The 21,683-nt window shown below is 39.0% G+C and overlaps 2 protein-coding genes across 14 annotated transcripts in view; both read right to left on the bottom strand.

The window, feature by feature from the left end:
* LOC128620648 (calcium/calmodulin-dependent protein kinase type II subunit beta) overlaps positions 1–14,072 on the bottom strand; it is a 74,042-nt gene extending 59,970 nt beyond the window's left edge. For 3 of the 13 annotated variants that reach the window (XM_053645873.1, XM_053645872.1, XM_053645871.1), the window contains exons 1-2: positions 13,183–14,051; positions 10,464–10,558 (exon numbers count right to left, since the gene is read on the bottom strand). In XM_053645873.1, the coding sequence (XP_053501848.1) occupies positions 10,464–10,558; positions 13,183–13,244 (157 nt within the window). In that variant the 5' untranslated portion in view covers positions 13,245–14,051. Of the gene's footprint in view, positions 1–10,463; positions 10,559–13,182 lie in introns of all 13 variants that reach the window. The other 10 variants (XM_053645877.1, XM_053645874.1, XM_053645876.1 and 7 more) reach the window with 7 other exon arrangements.
* A 659-nt stretch (positions 14,073–14,731) lies between these two features.
* Positions 14,732–21,623, bottom strand: nudcd3 (NudC domain containing 3). Its single transcript, XM_053645883.1, has 6 exons — positions 21,246–21,623; positions 19,229–19,575; positions 17,783–17,915; positions 17,106–17,249; positions 15,688–15,876; positions 14,732–15,600 (listed from the first exon to the last, which is right to left on the bottom strand). The coding sequence occupies exons 1-6, from the start codon at positions 21,441–21,443 to the stop codon at positions 15,490–15,492; spliced, it is 1,122 nt and encodes a 373-aa protein (XP_053501858.1). The 5' UTR covers positions 21,444–21,623; the 3' UTR covers positions 14,732–15,489.
* Positions 21,624–21,683: the final 60 nt, after the last annotated feature.

Genomic DNA, 21,683 nt, shown 5'->3' on the forward strand with positions numbered 1-21,683 from the left:
AAAAATGTTCCTAAATGTGACAGTTTAGGAAATAATGATTAAATCTACAGTCTGTACTTCAGATCTAGGTTATAGAATCTAGAGCTTCGGTTCAGGCAGTGGCTAAGAATTTTTAGCACATTATCCCTAGTGCTCTAAATGTAATTGACCTAATATCTTCCCTTGATGCTTTAGAATTAGTAATCATGGAGGTTGTGATCTAAGTCGGGAAGTTGGTTAGCTCGAATCACTGTGTACTGATTTGAGGCATACAAAAAAAAAATTCATGCAAAAAAAGAACAATAAACCTACTGTGACAAACAGCAAAGTGTAGCTGATTGTGTGTCTGTAACAGACCTAAATTACATCACTTAACACCTCAGTCACCTTTGCAAACCACACCATGAACAACCATCAAACAAATGATCTTTTTTGTACTTTGTTGAATGCGGCGCGCTTTGGAAAGAAAAGTGGAGCGTTTTGTGTGTCCGCTACCGATGAAATGTATTTCACTTTTGGGAATGTGTCCCACAATGTCACAGGAGTGAACAAATGATAAATTCATTAGCTAGCAAGTAAACGCTCCAATGAGCTCCCTAATGTGACGTTTTGGATGCCAGGAATTGACAAGGTTAAAGAGTGGTAGCTAGTTAGCTAGTTAAGTGCATTCAAACAGACTAAGGACAACAATCAAGTACATGATTATTTTCCTTGTCCAACAAAGTTGCTCGCAACAAAAATTCGGCAAGTCATTTGGCTATGAGATGTCGTACTCTGTCTTCACATCATAGATATTATTTGTATCTGGGTAGCGTCTTCATTTTCCGTCAACATTTTACGTGTAGTAAGCAAGAGAGCTGGTGTTGATATAATGGTTTGCTTCGAATTTTGTGTCAGTTTAAGTGTTTGTGTTTTGTGAAACTCAATAAAGAGTATGGTTTTGTTCCTTATCTGGTTGTTGAACCTACCTGTCCACTGGGCTACTTGTTTGTCCACCACTGCAACGTTATTCCATTTGCTCTCCACCTATTTTAGGCTATATCCCAATCTACTATATACATATTTTTTCTTTTAAGTCATAGTTATGCATTTTTATTTTAATATTGTAGTATCATATGAATCAGTATCCCAATCAGAAGTACACAACCCTAACCACTGAGCTACCACTGTACTCACATGAGCCAAAAGTTGATACATGTATATTTATAGTCTCTAGGCTGGAATCCATACACATTCTCCAAGGATCTGCTGTTTGCACTTTTTTTATAATTAACTCAGGAGAGCTTCTGCTAAATGACTGATGATATAAATATAAGGGACTTTGCAATCCCAAATCCTATATGAGTGTAGAAATCTACCTCTATTTTACCACTTATCCATAAAAATCCAACACTGGAAAGAAGTCAAAACCAGTCATGACTCACTTGCTCTCCAGACTTGATCTAAAGATGTTACAACGAAAAGGTCATAAAGAATAAGCCAAAATTCACCAAGCAACCTGGCAAAAGGTGAATATAACAACTGAGAGGAGAAAGAAGGTATTACAAACAAGGTTTGAAGTAGTGTGTCTGCAAATTATTACAAAATATTTGGATCACATTCAGAAAGAGAGATTTTGTACATTTTATACTGATAGCAATTGAATTTCTTTTAATATTAATATCTTAACATGCACTATTTGACCATTTTTATTACTTGTGATGATGAAGGAACATCTGTGAAGAGTGCTAATTTGCGTGTGCAATCTAAGGAAATGCGTGTGCAGTTAGTAGGAAAATGTGTGTGTGATCTTCAAAGAATCATTTTGCAAGTAATTTTACAAAGCAACTGGAAAAAAAAATGCATGTCATCTGCAATACTGATCAAAAGAAGGTGATAAGCATTTCAGAGCTTTCTGTATCTGGCCCTTAGTGGTATAGTCACCAATATGGCAATAGTTTTGGAGATATTCTCATCTTAATGTTCACTTCGGGGAAAATTATTATTATTATTATTATTTTTGATGTTTCAAATCTAGTCACACCTTCATTATTATCCAATTAAAAGTTCTCTAGAATCATATACGTCTGTCCCGCCCCTAGAGGCGGGTCTTGCTCTACAGTAGCAGCATGTTAGCTGAAATAGTAGCTTGGTAGCCGTAAACATGGTATGTTGGTGCGTTTTTTTTGGCTGTGCATCTTCCTGTACACTATTCCCTTTTCCAACCATCGCATGGTGGAGAAACATATAGTTGGAATTTATTACATTTGAAAAGTGAGGAATTTGTACAAGGTCATTTTTAGAGGTGCTTTACCAACTTGAGGCTGGAATGTGACGCTTCTTCTGATTGATCAGTTGCTTCTTCTCTATCAGTAAGTGTACATAAAATTGGCTCTCATTAACCTCGTTCTCTATGTTTAGCTAGCTCACTAACTTATTGTCAGGTGTGTTTAGATTTAGCAGGCATGTGGCATATCTTGAAGTGGTCTCTCTGACTACTTGTTTCAGAAGGAAACAGGTTCACAACTCAGATGCCATTTCATGGACAGTTTAAATGTTCTTGGCACTGGTATTGCAAATATTAAAAATAAAGCGTTACCATGGTGATAGGTCTTTCACCTTATTTTCACGTACTAGGGCATAATTCCAATAAACTTTCTAATTATTAAGACTTGTCAAGTGGGTTTTTACATTTTAAATACCTGCCCTTCGGTCATATTCATTTACATATTGCAGTTCTGTAAGTGACTTTGACACTGTGGGTGGTAAATGAATCTATTTCCTTAGACGCCATCCTGTGTTTCGCACCTTTAGGTAGAATCACCCCAAATTGCACATGCACTAAGCAAACACACAACGCCGACACTGATGCAAGTTTTGTTTATGTAAAAGATGTAACAATCTGGGTGTTATGGTTAGACTATAAATGTAACCAAAGTTCTTATAATTCATCTGTAACATGGCACGCTTCGTGTGTCAAAAGCTTCAACAGCCCTTATCAAATCATCCGAGTGCATCAGAACCCTTCCATGCTTCTGCAAGCTGTTTGGAAAGCCTTCTGGTCAAAACTATAAATCCGGCTTTAGAGGACTTAGTTTAGGCATGCAGTTCTTTCGGCCGCGTAATACTCTGCATATGGATCTCTAGGAATTTGCACTTTAAATGGCAGGCTGGCCTATAAATACCAGTTAGGTTACTGGCTTGATGACAAGCTATCATCAGCCTCACACTGAGGAACAAATTAAGAAACCGAGCATCAAATGGGGGCTTTCCCCCCCCCACAGGAATAGAATTTTACATAAGAGCAATCAGAAGAGAAAATTACTATGCAAGAGCATGGTGATGCAGTTTATGAATCCTGATGCCTTTAAAGACTTCCCCTTCATGCACATTATGATTTGGTTTTCTCTATTAGGAACCAGAGTGTAGAATGTAGCAGTATATTTTGTGCATCTATTGTAACTATTCATTTATTCTCGTTACAGAAATGGCTGCCTTCTATTATTATGTAATTCTTAAATTAGAATTCTCCAGTTACCTTAAATATACACATACTTAGTGTTCAAATTTAGATTCTTTAGTTTTGCACAGGAGCTACAATGCTAACAAGTAAAGGGCAATGGTAGCCCAGTGGTTAAGGCATTGGGTTATAGATAAGATGGTCATGAGTTTAAATCCCACCAATCTGCAATTGTTGGACCTTTGGACAAGACCTTTATCCTGCGTCTGCTCAATCACTTCTTTGGATAAAGGCATCAGCCAAATGAGGTAAATCTAATGATCATTGCCAAGTGTTTGTGAAAATGGGAGATCCCTTTTCAAGATAATCTACGCAAAAAAAAATGTACATGATATTTAACGTTTACCTTTATATATATAAAATGGAAATCTCACCTCCATTTTAATCACATTACATAGAACAACTACAGGAGCCTATAGAGACTAATCATAACACCATAGACCATCACATCTTAAATGGTAATAAAGTATACCACAGTGCTGTTGAATTCTCAAATCTGATTATTTTATTGTATGGTCTACGATCAGTGTAAAGACAATACATACAATAAACACAGTCTCTTACGTTGTTTCATGTAAAATCCAACACCATGATTCTGGCGAACTCCATTACCACTTGTCTGTGATGAGAGGTATGACAAGTGTACTTGACTTGACAAGGACAATGTATAGCTAAAAACTGTACTGGCAGCCATTTTGAACGAAGACCTGATTTAGATTATTTTCTTTTCTCTTTTTTTAACGATACAGAGACAGACTCATTTTACCATTATGAAACTGTTTCACAAAATGCCAAACATCATTTCATGACTGTGTACTGATTTTGATTTAGTCATTTTGTCTCTACTGTATATAAATAGATAAGGACATAAGTAAATAACACAAAATAAAAATTGCGGTAGACAGATTTTTTTTCTGTTCATATCTAGAACACAGACCGGAAATGACTGGCAAGGAACCACGAATTATGCACCCGGCGATCTGCGTGCAGAGAAATGGCACACACGCACGCGCGCACACACACACACACACACACAAAGACACATGGAGGAGGCCTGGGCTTGGACTGTGCGCTTCCCACTGTGGGGGCCTGCTGTCTAACACTCATGAGTCATGAGGAAAGGAGGACAGCTAAGGGAAGAGTAATGCCTGGCTTTCCTCCTGACTGGTGAAAAGGATTTGAGTCTTTAAAGTAACCTTGAAATCAAAATTGGTAAACCTGCCCTTCGGAGTTTGTTTTTATCTGTCCATTTGTGTTATGGACACCAATATGATACAAAGACATCCCTTGGTTGAGAATAAATGGTTGGTGTTTATTCATTTCTAAGAGGGTGGGGGTTTACACGGTTATACGTCAGGCATTTTTGCTACATCTTGCTACCTCAGACTGTAAGTAATATCATTTTATCGACCACTCTGAAGCCTCAGATGCCTCCTGGTGACGACTCTGTGACTCTCCATCGCCATCAACGCCTCTCACGACTGACCTCGGCTCAAACGTGTATGACCAAACTCCCAAAACACATGGCATCTTGTCGTCTAGGATATCATCCTTGTTCAAGTTGACAAGCGTGGGTGAGAGTGAGAAATCCTCCATAGTTGAAAAACAGCCAGTTTTCACAGTTCTCCATATTTAGCTAGTTCACTGAGCTTTTTCGATTCTGCAAAGTGAGCGTATCTCAAACACTACCGGCTGCTGTTGTGTAAATCAAGCACAACACACTGTCTATCAGTTTTTTTTCCAAGAGGAAATACTTCAACATACAGAATCATATCATGGTTTTCAAGTCATTTCATGAGGACTTTATAACCCTAACAGCTAATAGGGAAGGCGTTCCTGTTCTCTTCCCCAAAACTGGGTCACTTTTGCTAAGCAACAAAGATCAATTCGACAACTGTGCACAATACCGCAGAGGTTCAGTAGACTTACTTGAAACTGAATTTTCAGTTGCCATTTTTGTGTTCTTACTCTAAGCTCAAGTAATAATTTGTGGTTGATGCTGAAACGGTAGCTGCCCCTCTGATTGGCTGCCCGGAAAGACAATTTATATTATATCAAAACATTTATTAACATTTATAATGAGGGGCAGTGGGGGTCCGTTGGTGATCACATCTTTGTTATTTGCAGATGATGTGGTCCTGTTGGCTTCATGGAGAAGTGACCTCCAACGTGATCTAGGGCAGTTTGTAGCAGAGTGTGAAGCAGCCGGCATGAAGGTCAGCACCTCCAAATCTGAGGCCAGTGGTTCTCAGCCGGAAAAAGGTGGGTTCTTCCCTTCAGGTTGGGAATGAGATACTGCCTCAAGCAGAGGAGTTGGAGTATATCAGGATCATGTACACGAGTGAGGGTTGAGTGGAACGAGATATTGATAGACGAATCGGTGAGGCATCAGCAGTCATGCGGACATTGTACCGGTCTGTCGTGGTGAAGAGAGAGTTACCAATTTACTAGTCAGTCTACGTCCCAACCTGCACCTATGTTCACAAGCTCTGGGTAATGACCCAAAGAATGAGGTCGCGGATACATGCTGCGTAAATGAGCTTCCTTCATAGGGTGGTCGGGGTCAGTCTTAGAGACAGAGTGAGACGCTCGACATTCAGCGGGAGCTCAAAGTCACTGCTCCTCTGCTTTGAAAGGAGCCAATTGAGGTGGTCGATCATCTGTCCATGATGCCTCCTGGATGCCTCCCAGGGGAGGTGTTTTGAGCATATACAACAGGGAGAAGACCACGGGGCAAACCAAAGACTAGATGGAGAGATTATATCTCTCTTCTGGCTTGGGAACACCTGGGTTTCAATGTGGAGGAGCTGGAGGAAGTGGCTAGAGATAGAGAGGTCACCCAGCCACCCGGCCCCGGGAAAATGGATGGATGGATGGATGGATGGGATTTATTGTACGTTATATACATTAAACATATTTTGTTCATCAATACCATTATCTAGCTTAGCACATCTAAGGCTAAAAAATTCTGGATTAAAAAATTCTCAGCCATCCAAGAAGAGTTCGTCCCATGCAAATATTCAACTGTAAGCAGATACTGTGACGATAAAAATTGTGGCTTTGGTTTAAGGAAACCAGAATCTCACAATAATTCATAATTAACATCAGGTTATTAGCAATGCTAAGGCAGAAAACTAGCTTTCATCCCGCATTAGCATTTTTGATTTGAGATCTAATATAACATTTACATTATGCTAAAAATAATATCAAAGCCCACAAAATAGTTGAGTATTTATGTCTGAAATACATCTGCGTGAGGCAACACTGCGATTACAATAAACACAGCTCCCGCTGATTTGACACAAACTCAAAGTGACGAGCATAGCAGGCTTCAGCGTTTCCCCCACGAGCCGCATGTCATGGTCCTGTCAGAAACTATTGCTGATCAAACGATCTTCCTATTAATCTTTACTCGGCAGCAGTCACCATAATAGTGAAACAATCACAGTAAAGTGGCTTCGGCTTGACTAGTATGTAGATTTAATGCTGCCGAACACACGCCAGCGCTCCAGAATGGGTGATGCTTTGGAGAAATCCAGGTACGTTATATTGGTATGTTATATTTGCACTACACACCAACTGCTTTACACACCATGCATTAAGCTGGCTTGATTACGTAAGAGACGAATATCACTTTGTGGTGGCGATACTGGTGAATATGCTTTATGTACACAAGCACTTCTCTGTCCATACTTTGCCCTTAACATCTTCATCTTCATAGGGTTGTTACAGTGTCATGGTTATTTTCTTTTTGTCTCAACATGTTGCCTTTCCTCACAGCCACTTTGTCTCTTTCAGCTTATGACAACAACGTGATAAATACTGACAAATACTGAAAGAAAAGAAAGTGTGAATTTGATCCTTTTTTTGGAAAAAATATTTTCTTTCCTTCAGTTTTCACCACCAGCCTGTGCATCTTTAAATTAAATTTTTAGATTAATACCATGATATAGTGAAACTGTGATATTTTAAGACTAGGTTATCCTACCGTGACAAATTTCAAACCGTACCACTTGTTCAGTGTGGTGTCACTTTTTTAAGGTTACATAATGATAATACATTTACTCTCACGTCGCATTATAAATGGTCTGTGTGTGGGCGTCAAAACAGGATCCAGTTCCATTCCAAGGTATTGCATTGAAAATTACCACAACTGAAGCACAGATGGCAATCAGTAGGAATCAAGGACAAGACTGCGGCATTTTGACCTCCCTACGGCCTGTTGGGATTATACGTGTGCGTGTCTAATGCTGTACGCGATGCTCCTAATGTTCACTTCTGGTCGCATATGCAGAATGTCTAATACTGAATTATGACCCTAAATTCCAGTGTGTGTGTGTGTGATCTTGGTCCAGGCGTGTTGGGTTCACAGACATGCTGTCTGCAGTGTGCCAAGTGCTCAAGCTGCCTCAGCAGCCTGCAGGCCATCCCGCACACCCAAACCGCCCCCACCCCCCTCCAAACACACACACACACACAAACACTTTCACAACCAGCAGGACCCTTAAGGACACCCTCTCAGCCAACACTTAAGTCACACCAATGCTGCCTCGTCATGTTCGCAGCCTTATTACAAAAATAAACTGTTAAATTATAAATTGTTTTGCACCTACCTTGACATTTGCAGTTGCAGCATTTGGCTTGGACAAATTATAAATGTATCAACTGACAGCAAATTTAGTTCCGTTCCCATTCTTTGAGAGGTTTACGAAATTAACTAAACTGCTTTTCTTTCCCATTATAAATAATTCAAAGCATAGTTGTCTATACTGTTGATTCAGTTGATTGATGGAACATAGGTGTGAAACAGTATGAAATTCCTGTTTTAACCTGTTAGGGATCAATACCTTTATTTATTTATTTGTTTGTTTATTTATTTATTTAAAGTACATATTTTTTAACGATACTGAAAGGAGTAAACTACTTTTATTAAGCAATCAGGGGCATCACGGGACATGTTATTTAGCTCTACAGTTCCTGACATTTAATTGTTGAAAACATTCCCTGTCTTAGGTCAGTTAGGATCACTATTTTTATTTTAAGAAAATGACACATCAAAATAATAGTAGAGACAATGATTATTTCAGCTTTTATTTCTTTCATCACATTCCCAGTGGGTCAGAAGTTAATATACACCTTGTTAGTGTTTGGTAGCATTGCCTTTAAATTGTTTAACTTGGGTCAAATTTTTTGGGTAGCCATCTGCAAGCTTCTCACAATCAGTTGCTGGAATTTTGGCCCATTCCTCCAGACAGATCTGGTGTAACCGAGTCAGATTTATAGGCCTCCTTGCTCACACACACTTTTTCAGCTCTGCCCACAAATGATTCTCTCAGCTTGAGGTCAGGGCTTTGTGATGGCCACTCCAATACCTTGACTTTGTTCTCCTTAAGCCATTTTGCCATTTGAAGGTATGCTTGGGGTCATTGTCCATTTGGGAGACCCATCTGCGACCAAGCTTTAACTTAATGGCTGACGTCTTGAGATGTTGCTTCAATATATCCACATAATTTTCCTTCCGCCTAATGCCATCTATTTTGTGTAGTGCACCAGTCCCTTTTCCAACAAAGCACCCCCACAACATAATGCTGCCATCCTCATGCTTCACGGTTGAAACGATGTTCTTCGGCTTGCAAGCCTCACCCTTTTCCTCCAAACATAACGATAGTCATTATAGCCAAACAGCTCAATTTTTTGTTTCATCAGAACAGAGGACATTTCTCCAAAAAGTAAGATCTAGGTCCCCATGTGCACTTGCAAACTGAAGTCTGGCTTTTTTTTTATGACGGCAATGGAGCAGTGGCTTCTTCCTTGCTGAGCATCCTTTCAGGTTATTTCGATATATGACTCGTTTTACTGTGTATATAGATTATTGTCTAGCTGTTTCCTCCAGCATCTTCACAAGGTCCTTTGCTGTTGTTCTGGGATTGATTTGCACCTTTCGCACCAAACTACATTCATCTCTAGGAGACAGAATGTGTCTCCTTCCTGATCGGTATAATGGCTGCATGGTCCCAAAGTATTGATACTTGCTTACTATTGTTTGTACAGATGAACATGGTACCTTCAGGCATTTGGAAATTGCTCCCAAGGATAAACCATACATGTGAAGGTCCACAGTTTTTTGTTTTACTGTGGAGTTTTAATGACTTCAACCTAAGTCTATGTAAACTTCTGACTGAAGTTCATCTGTATGTTTAAAATGAGCACAGACCCTGGTAAGCAAGGAGAAAGGAAGAACGCGTGTCTCAGTGCTTGATGAACTAAAGTGCTTTCATTACAAATACCTTTACGTACACGCAATTCTCAGCACCTTGCGCTTCATTTTTATTTATTTTATTTCTTAAATGCCAAAAGATGTTTTATCAAGTTACTTGATGTAGGATGATGCTGTAGTAGCTCCTATTGATTTACGGTCGATTTTCAAAGTTTGCAGTCTGCTTTGCTTTGACTGCCATCGTTAATCGTGAAATACGCCATCATTTTGTGTCTTCTGTTCATTAGGGTGACAACCTATACCACGCTTACTAGGTCATATAGTATTATGTACAAGTAAATGACCAGGGTATCAGACAGATTCTCAATACCAGTATTGGTTTTGATGCATCCCTAATAACTGTACAAACCCATTATCATGCTTTTCAGTAACATGATGTTAAAACAGTCAGAAATTGGCTGAAATTATAGTATAAAAGAACATTGTTAATCCTGTAAGTGTTTCAGATTTCATTGTACATCATCATAATTGTAGTTCAAAGATTACTGTACAGAATGAACTGAACTATATTGGATATGACATCACATGGGCACCTACACACAGTTCTTCTCTGTGTTTCTTCTGCTGATCATTTCTATTTAGAATAGGAAACATTTCAAACTGACTAAACCCAAATAAATACAGCTGGGCTTATAATCCTACAGACCAGCTACAACAGGAGGACTACGCAGATCCCCACATTCTCATTTCTGAACTTAGTTTACTCACCCCTGGCTGAGAGCTTTTTGGTGTTGATTATTTTGGCAGCATATTCTTGGCCTGTGCACAGCTTGACACAACGTCGCACAACTGAAAAAGCTCCCCTGAAGAAAAGGAAAAAAAGACAGAATATTTCACTGCAAAAAAACAAAACAAAAAAAAAACAACCCAATATGCACTCACAGTACGCTTAACTGAAAAAAAAAAAAAATTCAAATTAAAATGCCATCTGAGAAACAATAACTGAACTAAATGAGGCGGTTTCGCTTCTGGTATCATATCATCAAGTGAAAAATAACTTTTACATTAGTGTACGAACAAACCAAATATACTGGGACTCAGATTTATTTGAAACATTATTGAAAGCACAAACAGCTGATGTTTGACATGTAGATCCTCATTATATTTGTTTTGTGTCTACATATACCGTATGTCAGACAACTGTTACAGCCCAGGAATAAATAAAAAGAACAAACCCATTTAGTCGCACCAGTTCTCATCGAATCTTTTCAGAACAGCTGGCGTAACAAACCCTTTTGGGACATCAGCACTAATGCCTGATGTCATCCTTTAGCAGCTAATTTTAGCACACCTTTCTTCCATTATACAATATGTGTTGAGCGTCTTGAGTGGTATATCTGCTGACCACTCTGGGGAATAAGCGTCCAGGCCTGTAATGTAAGACTAAACCCAAAAGCCCACTGGGCTCTCTGGGTTTGCCCTTCAAATCAGAGCTGAACTTTGGGGGGTGGGGGGCCTTTAAAGACATTATGGTAAAGCTGTGCTTGCTGGCTGACTTGATTTAGGGACTCGAAGAATAATGTACACAAGTTATCTCATAATATAGCCTTGTTAAACCAGTCCTGTCAGAGATGCATGGAAATGTACTGTTATATTCAATCTGGTGTCAATGTAATAAATATAATAGAAATCATGCTACTCTTAAGCTATTTAACGTAAAGGAAGCCTTCCTTGACGAAGATCTGGTTAAGCCTGAATCCTGTCTTTTGCGGCAGTTTCATAAAAACGTGGCCTTCATTAGCACCCAAGCCAGGCCAACCTGTCTCTGAGGAGACTCTGAGCCGAATTACTGCATTCTGACTGTCTGGAGATGTGGGGGAAAAAACCTGATTGTTTGAAGACCAGTCAGTTGGGCTCTGTCAAAGCAAGGTGTTCTGGTTTCACTGGCACAGGATTGCCTCGGAGGCACGCGTGTACACTTCACTTTCTGAAGAGCATGCCCACTCGAGGACAACACAATCCATTTTAGAAGGGTTTCCTACACTTGCAGCTCTCAGCAGCGATCGTCCACAACAAACAGCAAGTCAGACAGGGCGACTCCTGCTTTTCAGTGATGCCAATCATATCTCTCTGCACAAAAAAGCCACAATCTCAAAATAAAAATGTGGTTAACCTAAAACCTACAGTGCATCTAGGTCTAGGTGACTAGATCAAGTAATACACTACAATCAGGTAAGATGTACCATTTCCCTGCATCACATGGCATGGGAGTCACGATATAATGATCATTTTAAGACATAATAATGACACCATGATCATAAATATTCATGAATTTCATTGACATCTACTGATGCTGAATATTCGACATGCTTTCAAAATACACCGTGTCAGTATTTTACATTAACTAACATAAGTAGGCTATATTTTGACGTTCTAATGAATTTGTTCCACACGCAGAGTGCCATGCTTCCTTCATACGTCTGGATTTCCGGGACTTCCAGTGTGAGGAGTGATGTAGTATTGCATCCGGATGTCAAAAATTCATTTTAATCCATCCAACGGGCAAGCAGAACAACCCTACAATGTGTCGATGTGTGAGAAATTGACCGTGCAAAATCACTGCTTCATTTTCAGAAACAGTGCAAATTTTAAAATAAAATAATAAATCTCACCCAGGAAGGAGTTATTGCATCATAAAATATAACAGCCTATCAGGTTATAGTATGCAAATGAAGTCATGTTACTTAATAACTGTTTATGAGAGAAAGGGGTCGGGGTGTATACAGGCTAGGTGTACGTGGGGTGTTTTTTTTTCTGTTGCTTGCCAAGAATGAAAAGAACAAAGTTTTAGACAATTTTAGTACTTAACGATGACATATTCAAATAAAAGACTCCAAGCGCAGCCAATCAGAGAGCACGTTCTGTCACCTGGCGCGTGAATTCACCTCGTGCGCTTTCGACCACGCCCACAACAAAGCTACCCAAATTAATCTACAGGTTATTACAGTGAGGCTAGTCATTATAGTTAATCATTCAGGGGGGAAAAACAGGGTGAAGAAACGCAATACTAACAGAGAGGAGCGCAAAAGTATTTCCTAACGTCAGGGGCCAGGCATTTCTCTCCTCCTCTCTACACCCAGATTATAGACAGCAAACAGCCGCCTCGCTTTTTTTTTCACAGCCCCAAATGTCACTCTGCAACGCTGTGTGTGTGTGTGTGTAATATGTAGAGTGTGTGAAGAAACGATAGAGTTCCTAAAATGTATTCCTAACGACTACACACCCCACATAAACACACAAGACCAGTGTAACAGCTTGTCACATGAAGCCACCCGCTTAGCTTAATTAGAGCTTATCTTATTCCACTTTACAGCCAAATGAAATCCCAGACCTCCTTTAAACCAGCCGGAATGACTATAATCACCCAGTAATGACACACAACACCTGTATTTACAACTCTCCAAACAAAATAAAGCACTTGTCTTACTTTCCGAGTTCTTCATAAAGCTGGTATTCGTCGGTAAAGCGTGTACAGGTTGTCGTTGCCATGTCTCTCTGTCTCGGTCTCTCTCCCTCTCTCTGTCCCTCTCTTTGTATTTCTCTCTCTCCTCCTTTTCGGCTTTATGGATATATCCGAGATGTTATTCCTCCACGCTGCAGGACGTCCAAAAATACTTCTGGAAAAATCTTGGCGTTGTGCGATAACTTATAAGATTTCTACAGTGGTTTAAAAAAAACAACAACAACAGAGGTGTGTGCCGGAGTGAGGGGATAAGGCTGGGTGATGAGTGAGCACGACCGCCTTCTACTCCAAACGCGCTCACTGAATGCGCCGGGCGACTGCAGTACAGTTTCTTTTCCGCTGCGCTGTGCGGCACTGAGCAGATATCGCCGCTAGGGGGCGCAGGAGATAAGCAATATGTAGCCTACTTTATGTGGCAAAGCAACTTCACCTCGTGCGTCTTTTCTTTACCTTCAGTGGCTGTGTTCATATGAGACACGGTTTCCGGGTAGATTAGGAAAAACATTTTCTATTTCTTTCTTTTGGGCTGCAGCAGTATTTTCTAAAAGGAAAAAAAAAAAACTTTCCAGTTTCCACATATCTCAAAATTTCAACTGATTAGCTCAAAAAGCTCGACTTATCTAAACATCTTAACTTTTTATATCAAAATGTTGACTTATCTCAAAATTCCGACTTATCTCAAAATGTTGATATTAACTAAAAAGCTTGACTAATTATCTCAAAATTCTGACACATTCTCTCAAAACATTGATTTGTTAACTCGAAATTATCTCCAAATTTCAATTAAATATCTCAAAATCCTGACTTATCTCAAAATGTTGACTTGTAGCTCAATGTTTTGAGTTAGAATCTTGAATTATCTCCAAATTGTAACTTATCTCAAAATGTCAACTTATTAGTTCAGAATTCCAGCTTATCTCAAAACATTGAACTAGTATCCAAATGTTGTGTGTTAGAATATCAAAGTTTTGAGTTAGAATCTCAAAATTCGGACCTATTTTAGCACAAATTAAAACTGTTGTGGGTAGCTTGCTAGTTTGATAGCTAAAGGTATCTGTTCAAATAGTGTATCAGAAGTCATACTTAAATACACAATCCCTGCTATTCATTAAGTGTACACATTTTCTATGTACCATCCAACAAAGCCACTATTCAGTTAGCTATATGACTCCCATTCCCTGTGTGAATGGAAGCAAGAGCCAAGTGATCAATATCTGAAGATAGGATCAAGCGTCAGGGGCTCAGACTTGTAGGTGTGAGGGATTAACTCGACATGACTGCAGGTTTCATGAGCAGAACCTGACACAAATGTTTCATTTGCTACCTTTAAATTGACTTTTATGTAGTCAGTGGATTTGACATTTACATGGGAGCTGATGGTCTCCTCAGAGATTCCCTATAATTTGATCATTACTCATTCCCTTGTACTTCAAATGGCCACTCATGTGACCTAGTTAATAGGCTCTTTCAAGTCATGAGGGGATTTTTGGGAATAGTATCATAACACAAGATTTATTTGGCAAATGTATGAGGTACAAAGACCCAAATTGGACATTTAGCATGAAACATGTTCATGGTGTTTAAATATTAATTTGATCCTCATTTGTTGTAACTGACTTACAGTTTATTTCCTGATGAGTATGATGTCATTCTATAAATTCCCTCAAACAGTATTTCATATATCAGTATATGGAGAGTAGTGCGAAGGACACATTATTTTTGTAATGTATTTTATTAAATTTGGGGAAACAAAACCAAAACACCGAATGAAAACTAGAAATAAAAAATGCATTAGCCATCAAACTCCTAAACCTGACAAATACTCAAAAAGGCTCAAGAACATACTGTATGGTGATGTGAAGAACTGCAGGATGACACACATACCCAACCCACTGTAATATCTTTCAGTATTATGTTGTTCACTTATTCTAGAAAATTCTGAAGTATTTTAGTAGTTTTACTTCAGTCAGTTATTTTAACAAGAACCTATAGAAAGATATAATCCATATGCCATGTGAATTGATGCATTTACTGCAATATCGCTGAAATAAAAAAAGTAATTTATATATAGATATATCCAGGTCTGAATGAATCCTCATGTCATTTGGGAAATTGATCTATTTACAGCTTTAGCTATTCAAATTCTGCAGTGCTGTCATGTTGTCCATCATACAGTAAATGCCTGAGTTGTCAGTGCTTGATGCTTCAGTGTATGCGATGCAGACAGATTTTTGGCTTCTCTCACGCAGTATCTACCAAAGATTCTTCAGTTCAAAACTGAACAGCGCTTGGCGGTATGTCGAACATGGACGGATCAAACTGCTGGCCTTTGAACGGCGATCCCTCGGCATCCCAGCCCTTCTTCAGCATTTCATGAACTTTCTAAAACACAAAAAGAAAAACACAGAAAACTGTCAGCAGTGCAGCCAGTTCACTGGCTCTTATGCTCTGCGGTCTTTGTAACATTACCATCTCGTGGCTCTGGGGCTTTCCTTGCAGTTTCTGTTGGTAGTCAAAGGTGAGACGGTCCAACACGGCGTGCTCCTCCTCGTCCACAGTGGCCATGGAGCGCTCGCGGTTGATCTGATTTACATCGATTTCTTGCTCGCCTTTCAGCACAGCGGTCCACCACACTTCCCCGCATTTACTCAGAGACAGCTAAGAGACGGAAAAAAAAAGATGGCACATCATCAGTTAGTCTGAAAGTACTGAAAGAAATTTAAAAAAATGTCTAGCAGCAAGTCAGATCAACTGAACTTATGTAATAATCCTGAAGATGTTTTCCACACACTGGCCGGTATTCAGACCGCAGGCTTAACTACAGATTTAAGTGTTATTCAGAGAGTGCAATATGTCATGCTGAAATTCATGCTTTGCACTGTAAATATCACTCAAAAACTATGGAATATCTTTTTGAGACCAATATTTTTTTAAATGACACTATTAATAAATTAACAGTATGTTTTCTTTAAAGTTCATGAAATGGAGAACATCTGAGACAGCATCTTAATCAGAGCTTATGTAACTACACTTACTTAAAATGAGCATAGCAGATGAATGCCAGATTGTTCTTCAAACCATCGGCACCGTGGGCATCAATTTTTTAAAAAAATAATCGTTGCCATTATTTATTTGACAACTCAAAGTAGCAAATGAAATACATTTCACATATTACCATTTCATGATCTTGATTTAATATATTGTGGCTTCATTAAGCTGTGCACAAAACTTACTGTTGGAGCACAATATAAAAAATTAAATGTAAAACAGTAGGATAATCTGGATCAAGTGCTATTTGATAAGCTGATGAATAATGAAGGTTAAATTAAAACAAATGTGGTAACTAAATGTGACAATTACTGACTATTCATGGACATATATTGGCAATATACTAGACTACTATTGAAAGCATATTTCAATGCTTGTCGTCTTCTCATTTGTACATATCAAGAGACTATATCATGTGTCTTTTTTCAACATTTTTAAAATTGTTTTTAAATTGTCTCATGATTTTATGTTACTTAATTTTACATTTGACAGTAATTACAAAATTCTTTCAAAATTGCTGATTTTTTCTGGCTTTTTGGGTTTAAAGGCAGGGGGCTAGATGCATTTGCAAGAGCCCTGTCTCGGATGCTTCTACCCAAGAAAAATCTGGCAACCTCGGAGGCATGGACTACACACAGATAATTTGCATAATTTGAACTGGGTGCCCAGAATAGCTACTTACGTATTTGTGTAACCCATCTCTGAATACACATAAGCTTCTCCACATAAACACTGACACAACCTTTGGACTTAAGTCATCAACTTTGAATAGAGTCAGTTACATCTCTGATCGGAGGTATAGTAACAGATCATGAACGTCGTCTAAAAATAATTCTCACCACTACACAACGGCCTGGCTCCAGACTCCACAGAGAATTCTCAGTGTTGATTTTGTGCGTGAACTCGCCTTCCATCAGGACGTTTTCTGACACTCCCTCCTTCGCTGCCACACGCACGCCACCAGACTGAAGACTGACAGACACCTGCGCACATAAAGAGATCGAGTCTGAGCTGTTGACGATATGCAACAATGGCTCAATGCTGAGGAGTTTATTTTAAGGGTGATTTCAATTGATCCCTTTGAGAGAAATTATCAATGATGAAGTGGGCTTTCTGCACAGATGGTCATTACTGCATGAATTTCTGTATGAATAACTAAGGCTGTGAGCGATTCTTTTATGACTGTTGGTCTGAAATTAATGCACAAAATCCAGGTGATGCACGTTTAACCATTTTGAACCTTTGTGCGCATAAAATTTTGGAGTATTGAAGGCTTTCAGGTGTAAATCTAATTTACAATCTTACAATTTATTTACAATCACACTGTTAGCTAGCTGTTGTCTCTGCTTCGCACAATTAATAACAACGTCCTTTATCCAACTATCCTATAATAGACTCATTTACTAAAACTGTAGTAAGTAAGATCATGACATACACTGTTAAACTGCACCACAGACCTTGTGGCTCGATATTTATATACACTAATGATAACAGCAAAAATGTGGCTGTAAGGTACCTGTCTGCCCTTGACAATGCTCGGTGGGACAAAAACTCGAACTTCCACATCAGAGTAGTCCTGTGACCAGCTGTAATTTTCTCTGACAGCACCGTTGTAGCTATCTGGGTTTGTCTGGAAACTGGGCTGGTCACTGCAAAACAGCCCACATTTCAATTAGAGAGAGGTGTAAAGGCAATAACACAACCATTGAACTATGTTTAGTGTCCTATAAAGCAAGCTACATATTTATGTTCATATACAGTATAGCTATATTTCTGTACAATTCTGACAGCTATTATTAGCTATATAACTATATTGTTTTCCTACGGATTATTTATTTCATTTTCAAGGTTTCGGGGGCTTTTGGGCCCCTTAACATGCTTAAAAACTCATGAAATTCGGCAGACACGTCAGAATCATCGGCCATTGGGCCCCCGCAAAGAGTAGCACATGGGCGTGGTAGGGTGGCTCTGTAGCGCCCACTTTTACACTGTACATAACCTTGGGGCATAAATCATACATACTTGTACGTATATGTACGAAACTCAGTAAACATATTGGTCTCATCGACCGGAACAACTTTTGTGCTGACATCATGAAGTCGGCCATTTTGGATTTTGTGAAGGGTCCAAAGATCTACTACCATGGAGCGTTATTTCATCATTCATCAAACATCAATGCAAAATTAGACCCTGTTCATGTGTATTATTTCAGACTATATTATATAAATCAGTCATTTACGATCCCAATTCCAAAAAAGTTGGGACTGTATGGAAAAAAAAACAAAAAGAATCATCTGAAAATTCGATTCACCCTGTGCTATATTGAAAAACACATTATTAACACATTATTTGATGTGTTTGATGAATTTAATTTAATTTGAAAATATACAATCATTTCAAATCTGACGACTGTAACACACTCCAAAAAATTTGGAACAGTCGACTGTTTACCACTGTGTAATATCACCTTTTCTTTTAATAACACTTATTAAGAGTTTGGGCGCTGAAGACACCTGTTGGTTAAGTTTAGCAAGCAGAATTTTCCCCCATTCATCCATTATGCATTTCTTCAGCTGTGCAGCTGTACAGGGCCTTCCTTGCCTTATTTTGTGCTTCATAATGTGCCACACATTCTCAATCTGAGACAGGTCAGGACTATATTATTAGTCCTAAATTGCCCCGTCCCAACTTTTTTGGAACGTTTTGCATGCATCAATTTCAAAATCAACATTTATCTTCAAAAAGCTATGCAGTTGATTAGGTAAAACATCAAATACCCTGTCTTTATACGTTTTTGTTTACATACAAGTCAAAGTACATTTACAAATCACTCCTCTTTGTTTTTATTAGCATTTTCCATACTGTCCCAACTTTATCAGAATTGCGGTTGTAATACTTGGCAATGGAAACAGATCACGAGCTGTTACAACAGACATCCCTGACAGACCAACAAAACACTTACGGTGCAGCCGCAGAAGTATCTGAACTAGCCGCTGGTGTAGGTGCAGATGCTGCAGACACAGATGCTGCTAACGCAGATGCAGGCAATGCTGTTGGTTGTTCGCTCTCTGCAGGCTGCACTTTGGTTTCATTTCCATCTGCAGACTCTGCCCCTGCAGGTACTGGCTCTGCAGCTGAAGCTTCGGTGGACATGGATTCCTGCGCGGCTTCTGTAGGTCCTGCCATTTCTGGCTGTGATTGAACTTCGATGATTTCCTCCACTACAGCGGGAACAGCTCGGGCTTCTTCGGCCAGCTTCATCGCCCTCTCTCTGTCCTGCACTGCCAGTTTCTCGAACAACTTAAATGTCTGGGGAGATGGGTGAAAGAGGGAGCTTTTACATTACATTACAGCATTTGGCAGACATCCTTATCCAGAGCGACCTACAATTATCTCATTTATACAAGTGAGCAGTTGAGGGCTACCACTTCCCTGTTTTACATTTATTTACATTCAGTAAATAATACTAATAACAGCAACAACAACAACAGGAACCTGGAAGTCCCAAGATAGAATTTGTAACAAAATATTTTTAAATACTAAAATACTATTATACTATAAAAAATACTATTTTAAGCAACTTTTACTAGGTCTCTAACTAACAAACACAATTCTGATCACCACTCATTAAAAATGAGACAAATTAAACATCATTATAGAGCACCATAGCACTGTTGAAATCTCAAATCTCTCATGGTAATGTGGTGAAAGGTTTTGTAAGGAGACATTTATTAACGTTTATGGAAGGAGTCTCCAGTGTCAGTAAGTTTTCCACCAGGAGAAAGTCTTCAAGACATCAGACTTTGCTTTTTTTCAGTTTCTTGGTAACACGACAAGCTGCATTTTGTTGTCTTAACTTCAAGTGAGGAAAAAAAAAAGAGGCTGGTAAGGGAACAATTCTTTATAGCTGCTGTAAACTAACTGATAACAGGTACTAACTTGTTACGCAGACCCTGAACAACATTTTAAACAGCTACAAACAGTCAGTACGTTTACATGGACAACAATAATCCACTATTAACCCGATTAAGACAATACTCTGATTAAGAAACTACCATGTAAACAGCAATTTTTAATTACCTTAACCCGATTAAAGTCATACTCGAAGTAAACACAAATCGAATAAAGACATGTGGAGTACTCCTGTTTTAGTCGCATTATCGAGGTGCATTGCAGACATGTAAACACCTTAATCACATTATGAACGTCGTGTGAGAGTTTTCACCGCATTTTGCGACAGGACACGATCACACACGGCAGTACTCAACCGTTTTACGACAAACAAGAGAGCACGGCTGCGTACCAAACTGCGTACTTACCTACAATAGGTCTATAGTAGGCGAAATACATGCATCTCGGCTACTATATAGGCGGTACGTACGCAGTTTGGGACGCAGCCCACGGCTTCAAGCAGTTGTCTATTAGCACGTACAGCATGACAAATAATTAACTGCACTTGAAACATTCGTAAAATTTTTTTTATAAAAACACCCAAAACTGTATACGGCACCATAACGAAGACGACCTGTATGTTAATACATGAAATTCTGGAGGGACGTCGGACGGCGTGGCGTGGGGATGTAATGACGTTTCCGTTAATCGAACTATGCTCTAGAACAAGTCAAACGAGTACATGAAAGGAATATTCTAAAATCGACTCATATAAACACCTTAATCACAATATTGTTTTACTCAGAGTAAGGTCAATAATTAGATTACTGCTGTCCATGTAAACGTATTCTATGAAGAAACATCAGCAACAGACTAGACTAAGCACACTTATTCCTTACTACTGATTCACTCAGACTAGCTGTAAATCATGCACCATATCTCAGTTGGTGTTATTAGGGTTGTAATATATGTTTGTTGTATGAAATATTAATAAACTGTCTGAGCTGATCTCCCATGACAGGTGACAATAAACAAAGCAGAAAAGTTCTTCTGAGCTAAAACCAGCTTCTTAGAGCCAGGAGTATTACCTTTAGGACCATTTTTTCTGCCACTCCAGGTGGGAAGCCCATTTTGTCGTTCGGACTGGTCAGAAGGCGATAAAAGTCTGTTTTTCTGTACAAAAACCCGAAATATATCTGCAGAAAATTCTGTATGTTTCCAACATGCTGCAAGATTCCCAGCAACGCGTTGTCATACAACTCTGTCATTTCCAACGGCGAAGACATTGTCCAAAAAACTTCACTAACCAACAAATATATATTATAAATATATAAATATTTAAACAAGTACGTTCTAAATTAACGCCGTGACCTCTTTTTGTCTACTGAGACAAACAACAACACACTGACAAGCTCATGGAAAATACGAGACCAGCAACAGGACATGGGGTTACCGACTACTTCCGGTTTCACCAAAACAAAATAAAAGTCTCCTAAATGAAACGGTCACTTAACATCTGGGAAAAT

Source organism: Ictalurus furcatus, chromosome 16 (genome assembly GCF_023375685.1).
Source record: "Ictalurus furcatus strain D&B chromosome 16, Billie_1.0, whole genome shotgun sequence".
Taxonomy (NCBI): Eukaryota; Metazoa; Chordata; class Actinopteri; order Siluriformes; family Ictaluridae; genus Ictalurus; species Ictalurus furcatus.

What these genes read in the sequence shown, in the direction of transcription:
- nudcd3 (XM_053645883.1), bottom strand. Translation starts at nt 21,443, where the DNA reads ATGTCTTCGCCGTTGGAAATGACAGAGTTGTATGACAACGCGTTGCTG. An exon ending in CAGAAAAAATGGTCCTAAAG is followed by an intron (nt 19,576 to 21,245) that starts GTAATACTCCTG and finishes CCATCTCCCCAG; the next exon opens with ACATTTAAGTTGTTCGAGAA. An exon ending in GATACTTCTGCGGCTGCACC is followed by an intron (nt 17,916 to 19,228) that starts GTAAGTGTTTTG and finishes GCTGTTTTGCAG; the next exon opens with TGACCAGCCCAGTTTCCAGA.